Below are 8,467 nucleotides of genomic sequence, written 5' to 3'. Positions count from 1 at the left end.
ACATGTTCCTTTCACAGAGAAGAACTTTCCTGAAGCATATCAGTCTGATCCTGACTTCACAGTACAGTCCAGCACCGAAATACCAGGCAATCCCTCTCTGAACAAGGGAAACGGCAAAACCCCAGACATACGTTTCGGCCTAGTGTGGGCCTCGTCAGTGAGATGCAGCCATATCCCTCTAGGCACACTGAGCAACGGGTCCACGTCTGGATTCCCGCATCACATTTAGGGAGACTTCCCTAAGAGTCATAATTTGCATAAATTAAAAGAGAGAAGCCCTCAACCTGGGAACGAACAATAGCATAATAGCTTGTTCTATGGCTAGTTACCACCCTAGAAGCAGCCTCTTTTTGCTCAACATGTGCCTTTCACAGAGAAGAACTTTCCTGTAGTATATCAGTCTGATCCTGACTTAACAGTACAGTCCAGCCCCAAAATACCAGGCAATCCCTCTCTGAACAAAGGAAACAGCTAAACCCCAGACATACGTTTTGGCCTAGTGTGGGCTCCGTCAGTGCCTTATAGTGTGTCTGTTTTTTTTTGCACAACAGGTGTAGGTGTTCCTGTACGGTGGAGATTGATTGGTTTTTGTGATCTCTTTTTTTTTGGTTTGTCACTGTCTACCAGAGTTTTGCTTATCAGCCAATGACAATCTGTTCCTATGGCATAGCTGTGGGCAAATGTGCACATCTTGTTAGCTTCATAATTAGCAGGTTTAACAAACCTTTTTTTTTTCATGCAAAAATATTTAACATTTTAAATAGTGCATTTCACATACATGATAGAAATGTTACTATCCCTTTAAGATACATTAGTCTGATTTCTGTTTAACAACTATACTTTGTGTTTCATATGTAGATAACCCTTATACAGTTCATTGCTTATACTGCCTTAAAGTGACGGTAAAGTTAGCTTCAAGTCGAAGTATAGCATTATGTGTGACAAATAAATATAAGGTTCATTCATCATTTTCTATATATTGTAATAATAGTACAGTTATTACCTTTATAAAGTTATTTCGTAACGTTACTAAATCCAACCCGTGTATATATATTTTCTCCCTTGATCACTTTTTTTTTTTCAAGCCAATTGTTTTTCTGGCTGTTAGGTGGCCGTTACTCGACGTCATCCGCCCCTATATTTATCTGCTCCCTCCCGTTTTGCGCATGCGTATTAATTAATGGAAACCATTTAGACGTCATCTGAATAATATACGGATCAGCGATTATCGCATGCGCAGTGAGAAAAAGTTTCGGCGAATAGCACATGTGCTTTCGAAGTTTGATTTGTGAACTCGCTTTTTAGAGAGGTGGAGAGCGGGTGGGACCCTGAAGACGTCAATACTTGAGGAAGACGGAAGTATGTTTTGGGAGGAGTCGGTAGACGAACGGTAGGAAATTTCAACCAAAGTTGTTTTGCAGAAATAAATCGATAATAGGAAAAAAAAAACTTAGTGACTACATTAAGGAGAGATTGGTAAATGCTAGGTTGTATTCATAACAGCATAACTTTACCTTCACTTTAATTTCTTGTTTTATTCCAATTTTGACAAAGATTCATACATTTTGTTGTACACTTTTTGTTTTGTTTAAGTATTTTTATTGCCTGTACAAAACTTGACCTTCACACAGTGTACACGTTTTAAAAAGCAATTTATCCATAAATCAGTGTCTTCCAATTACCCAGAGTATGACAGGTAGTCATAGCTAATGTCTATGTATGCGCATGATAGTGTTCTCATAGATTGACAGTTATTCTTTGTACGATATTGAGCCAGTAACAGAGAGTTATTTTTACATCAACCAGCACCATATTTCCTCTTAACAAATTTACATCTGTATTTATGAAATTAAAGGGATAGGAACGTCAAAATTCAGCTTGCATGACTCAGAGCATGTGATTTTAAGACACTTTTAAATTCACTTCTATTTTCAAATGTGCTTTGTTCTCTTGGTATCCCTTGTTGAAAATGAATACCCACATACATTACAGCTGCTGCTGATTGGTGCCTGCACACACTTGTCTCTTGTGATTGGCTAACGAGATGTGTTCATCCAGCTGCCAGTTGTGCAATGCTGCTCCTTCAGCAAAGGATAACAAGAGAATTAAGCAAATTCGATAATAGAAGTAAATTGGAAAGTTGTTTAAAATTGTATCTTCTATCTGAATCATGAAAGAAAATGTTGGAGTTTCCTGTCCCTTTAAGAAACCTTACAAAAATAGGAGGTACAAAACATATAAAGTGCTAAAAGATTTTTGTTTTCTATGTATGCACATTTTCTAGTACATTTTATGTATATATGTTTGTCACTAAAATTTATGAACATAACCGGAAACCTATTTGGAATTTTCTTTTTTCAAAATGGAAGAAATGAAAAAATGTAATGATATATTTACTATCTGCATTGAAATGAGCCAATCAGGCTGTGTTCAACTCAGGATTAGTAGTGTTATTGTAGTTCTGGAACTGACTTTAAATATGTGTTTAACCCCTTTTTGGGGCTTAAACACACAGTGCTCAGCAATCAAATAGTGCAATAATGTATGCTGTAGAAAGTAAGAGCATTTCATTTTTGGTAGTATATGTCCCTTTAAATAAACACCCTGGAAACGCAAAGCCACTTCAAGTTCAAAATAATGGCGCAACTATATCATTCAGGTTATACGTGTTTAGATTTTAATTGCAAAATCAGATTTATGATTTACGATAAAATCAAAATGTATTCTGAAAATCCCAGAATGTTTGGTCCATAGAAGATAATAAATTGGTTTAAGTATTTTCCTGGGAAAGAATTGTCTTGGATTAAACTGGCATCCCTTTACTTTTCATCTACGCTCATGAGGTGTCTACAAATGGTTAACATCTCATTGTCATGCTCTCCTCAGGAGCAATATGATCATTGCTTATGATACATAATTTTTTCACTGAAATAGGCGAACGTAGAGTTTACTTATCAGTTAATAGAGAGGCAGAATACGCGGCAGTCTGGAAAAGCGTTGCCATTTGCCTGATGAAGATAATAACATAGAAGATGCTATCTTTAGTGACATTAAAGGGATACTGTTATTTGCATGTTGTCATAATAGTTATAGAGACTTTTTTTTTTTTGCTCTTCTATTTAAGCACATACTTCGAGATAACCTACGTTGGTATTTTGTGAGTGCTAATACTGCACACACTCCCAAGAATAAAAATAAGGCTTGGATTTGGTTATATATATATTTTTTTCTTCTTGAAATTGTATATATTGATAAACACTTTTGCAATAACTAAGTAAATGAAAATTCTTTGAATGGATCTGAATTTACGTCTTCATAGAGGACAGTTCATAAAATATAAGCATTTATCTTTAGATTTAAAATGCCGGCAATGATTTGGAAACTGAGTAGTTCTGTATGTGTATTAATATGATGGAACACACACACACATATATTTATATACAGGTGGCCCTTGTTTTACAACGGTTCAATTTACACCGTTTCAGAATAACAACCTTTTTTCCAGTCATGTGACTGCTATTGAAAAGCATTGAGAAGCAGTGCATTTATTAAAATAGCCAGTAGGTGGAGCTGTCCGCTTGTGTTGCAGCAAAGCCAAGCAAGCTGAAATGAATCAGTTTAACCAGACCTCAGCTATCGAGCAGATTTCAAAGGAACAAAATCTTCCTGTATATAAATCAGTCCAGATTGGAATGCATAGAACGAACTGTTTGCTGAAAAATGCAAGTGAAGTCTGTGTTGTGTGATTATTTTATTAGGTTTATAATGCTGTTTAGCAAATGTTTTTGTTCATTTAACTTAGTTTAATTATATATTCTGTGTTGTGTGATTAATTTATTAGGTTTATAATGCTGTTTAGCATTTAAAGTCTTCATTTCAAAGCTTTAAAAATAATGTATTAGGTGTTACTTATGACAATTTTGAGAGGGGCCTGGAACCTATCTCCCTCACTTCCCATTGACTTACATTACAAACTGGGTTTCAATTTACAACGGTTTCGATTTACAACCATTCCTTCTGGAACCTAACCCCGGCGTAAACTGAGGGCTACCTGTATATATTTATAGGAGAAAATATATATAAACACACAGCAGATCTATATGAGATGCTATGTTTAAAGTAGGGGAATGCAGCACTCAGAATACACTTTTACTTTGATCTAATATATAGATAAAAGCTGAAACAATGTGTCAAACAGTAAAGCTCAAATGCAATCGGCCCAACTGATCTACAATAAATTTATTGCTGCAAAATCAACATTTAACATCAAAACAATAAAGGTGATGCAAGAAAGTACCCCACTTAAGTATGCCACTGCAGTGGAAGGCCCAGACAATTCTAAACCTATTGTAGCACTATTAAATAACTTAAACTCATGTATGCAAGGTACAAAATTATTTCAAGTTAGATTGACCATAGAAGCAACAATTAGAAACATCAGGCATATGTTTATGAAACTAAAATGTCCCAAAGAATCAAAGTTCCAATAATGTAGCCTTGTCTGATGTTTATATCTTCTTTCATTAAATTGCAAATAGTGAGCTCAATGATAATACGTTTTTTTTTAATAAATCCCAAATTACTTAAAATATCCAAAAATGATAGTAGCTATTAAAACAGCTGAGGCTTTTTTTTTGGGGGGGGGGGTGTTCAGGTTACTTTATTCATTGCTGGAAAGGTTTCCACTCCTTTCTCCCATATTTATTTTCAGATTGCGTCCAGTATGACTCACTTCTCAGAAGTGCTACATATGCGATACTAATTGGAATCTTGTTATTGGGTCATTTCCATTGTATCTCAAGTACCATGAAGTCCAACAAAATGTATGAAAACTAAATTATGCCCCTCGTAGTCTGCCTGATTTGATTGAATGCTCTTTTTTTGGGCTCTGCAGTTTCATATATTCTATTAAAATATTCAGCCTTGTTTACTTATTTGAAGAGCAGGACTAAGAAGGGCAGATTTAAAGAAAGCATAATTCCACCGAGAGATGCTATCCGGCCACACAGTGCTATTTACATAATTCTTTGGTGTGTATGATAGTTTTTCTGCAAGCTCTTTCCTGCAGCTACATTTATTAGTGAAATGCATTTTTAATTATAAAATGCCATTTTTATTTTAAAAGCATCAGTCGAACGAGCTGCTGTATCTGCAGACTTAAATCTGACCTTGAATTTTTGCTCCTGCTATAAAACGAGCAATTAACTGGGCAAAATGTGCACAGCCAGAAGATCACTTCATAGGGTGCAAGACATTTCACAATATGATTTCTTTAAAGAGTAGAAAATGACTTTGCTGGGGCAGCTGGAAGACAAAATCTTCAATACTTAACCAATTTTTTGTGGTTAGTTATTGAAATTTGTTGTTACAGAAAACTTTTCTTTTGGGTCGTACAAATGATTTCTTTAAATATTTTTCCTTCATTTACAAGACACTAAATAATAATTTGTTCAGAGATGCTAAAAAAAAATACTTGACCTGCAGAAAAAACAAAACAAGAAAACTTAACTTCCACCATTTTTGTGCATTATGAAGTGTTTGTAGAAACGCTCTTGCAAAAAAATTATCTTATAGGGTACGTATATATAAAAAAAGGCTTTTTTATGTTCCAAAGTTCTGTATGTCTTTATTATTATGCTCTACATTTTGCATACTCCCTATGAAAAAAAAAAAAAAAAAAAATGATCCGTCTGACTCATTCTCTTTTTGACCTGGTCTTGTGTTTGTTTTTTTTTGTTGTTTTTTATCTATCTGTCTTTTATTTAATGTTTTTTTTCTTATATCTGTATTCAGAATTGTCGCCTTGATAACTGTCCATATTAGTACTAAAATATATAGGTTTCAAGGTTAAATGTATATATTTCAAATAATCTCTGTATAAATGTGTGCGATTAGGGTCAGCGAGTTAATATATTCACATTTATTTTATTTATTTATTTATTTATTTATTTTTTTTGCAGAACCGAACTATATCAGTCCTTGTTTGGAAAAGTAAAATGTCCCGAAGAAGAGAAGTTAATATAACAATCAAGTTTCATTTCAGAATACTCATAATCCAAATGTGCTGACTGAAGAGGATACATAGAAATATTGTGAATAACTTTTATTGAATATATATATAATGCAAAACTGTTGTCCTGCATGTTGATTTCATTGATATTTTTTATAGTCCATTTCAGACTGTATTTAAATACCACTAAAGGCTAGGGACTTTTTTTCATAAGATTTTTTACTGCATTTATGCTGTTTATTCATTAGTAAGAATATTCTATGTAAAGGGATATTCCAGACAAAATTGGAATACACACAGGTTCATTTCATTTTTGAATAGAAGCATTTTTTCAATATACACGTATTGTAAAAAAAATACTTCTAGTATTGGCTACACCTGTTTCAAAAGTGTACTTAAAGGGACATGAAACACAAAATGTTTCTTTAATGATAAAGATAGAACATGCAATTTTAAAAAAAAAATTCCAATTCACTTATGTTATCTAATTTGCTTTGTTTTCTTGGTATCTTTTGTTGAAAAGAATATCTAGATGGGCTCAGGAGCCGCTAAGCACTACTGGGAACTAGCTGTTTATTGGTGGCTTCACATATATACCTCATGTCATTAATTCACCCAATGTGTTCAGCTTGCTTCCTGTACTTGCAATGCTGCTTCTTCAACAAAGAATACCAAAGGAATAAAGCAAATTTGCATGTAAACTGGAAAGTTGTTTAAAATTGCATGCTTTTCTGAGTAATGAAAGGAAACATTTGGGTTTCATAGCCCTTTAAGTATTCTCCATGCACCAGCATTTTGCTTAGAGAGCCTAAGATCTTTGTATAATCTGGTAATGACTCTATTTACATCATTTCTGACATGAGCAGCTGCAGTATTTGAAATGCAGACGCACTGTTAATATCTAGGTATGCTTCACATGCATTTGCAGAGAAAATCAGTAGCACAAACACATTGATAACTTATACTAGAAACATGTTTGCACATATATGTATATGGTATTCATCTATGCGCATTTACATTTTTACCAAAATGTCCCTTTTATACATTCTTAGACTTTGTTTTCATTGCGTCTCTGCAATTATGTGTACATTTCTAAATATTAACTTTCTCTTTACTCTTATGTGTTCTATGTTAGATTTAATTGCAAGCTCCTCTTTTACCTCAGCGTTTTTACATGTGCCATTTAAGTCAATTTTTTGAGTTTTTATGGCAAATTAAAAAGATGAGAAAAAAAACTTGACCTAGATACCATTTGTATTTGAGAAAAAAACTATTAACAAATGTGAATATAAGCATAATTGTAAATTTTTGTTGCTGTTTACAGGTATTAATATTTACTACCGCTGTGGTGTCTGGGCCATATGTTTTATGTACCTTTCACATATCTAAAATCGTTTAGCATGTTGAAGCATCCCATTTTAATTAAAATAAAAACATCAGAAAAAAAATAGTAAATATGTCTATATCAAGCAAAATCGAAAAAAGTAATAATATGTTTTAATAACTGAAATGGCATATACTGTATGTAATAATTAATACTTGGTTTACTGAAGACACCTTAAATGAAACTGTTTTATCTGCATCAATTTGAGACTTTGTCAAAATAAAATTTTAAAGTGCATTTAAGTTTATTTAATATTTAAGTTTATACTTTTTTTGTTCATATCTAATTGATATTTCTTTTTTAAGACACGATGAGTCCACGGATCATCTTAATTACTAATGGGATATTCACCTCCTGGTCAGCAGGAGGAGGCAAAGAGCACCACAACAGAGTTGTTAAATAGCTCCTCCCTTCCCTCCCACTCCAGTCATTCTCTTTGCCTATGTTAGTGATAGGAAGAGGTAAAGTGAGGTGTTAGAAAAGATTCTTCAATCAAAAGTTTGTTATTTTTAAAGTAGTGCAAGATTGTGCTGCTTTGTTCTAGGGTGTAGCCGTAGCCCATATCAGTCTCTTCAGTAGAGCTTTTGGTGGCTTTAGAGCAATAGGAACTTGTGGGACATAATTCTCACTGCGCCTCCTATACATTTATGCGGCCCTTCTCCTGACAGCCTAAGCACACTTAACTCATGATTTATCATTTTCCACAGGGCTATGGGAGGGAGAGGACCTCCTAAACCTGCTGAGCTGCCCTGCTGTCGGGCAGAATACAAAGGTAAGTGCTAACTTTTTTATTCTGGGTCTGAAGCACACAGAGGATTCAGGACAGAGGAAGTATTGCACTTGACTGGGACAAATATCTCCTATATATAGATTAAGGAGGATTCTCTGGCAGCATGTTTTTTGACAGGCACTGGGGCTGAGGAGAGTGGCTTTCTGGGGGCACTTAGATCGGGCTGGATACAAGAGGGATATGCCCTATAACAGAGAGGGCTGAACCACTTAAGATATCATCTTTATTTTATTGTATGATCGCTGGCTCAATTACCTATCTAAACTTTATTCGTGATGCATAG

At 34.3% G+C, this 8,467-nt stretch overlaps 1 protein-coding gene across 1 annotated transcript in view; it reads left to right on the top strand.

The window, feature by feature from the left end:
• LOC128653486 (protein AATF) overlaps window positions 1-7,631 on the top strand; it is a 225,062-nt gene extending 217,431 nt beyond the window's left edge. The window contains exon 4 of the mRNA XM_053706821.1: window positions 5,961-7,631. Within this exon, the coding sequence (XP_053562796.1) occupies window positions 5,961-6,024 (64 nt within the window). The 3' untranslated portion in view covers window positions 6,025-7,631. The remainder of the gene's footprint in view (window positions 1-5,960) is intronic.
• The last annotated feature ends 836 nt before the right edge of the window (window positions 7,632-8,467 follow it).

Source organism: Bombina bombina, chromosome 3 (assembly GCF_027579735.1).
Source record: "Bombina bombina isolate aBomBom1 chromosome 3, aBomBom1.pri, whole genome shotgun sequence".
NCBI classification, from domain to species: domain Eukaryota; kingdom Metazoa; phylum Chordata; class Amphibia; order Anura; family Bombinatoridae; genus Bombina; species Bombina bombina.
This window is presented reverse-complemented; position numbering and strand designations above follow the sequence as displayed.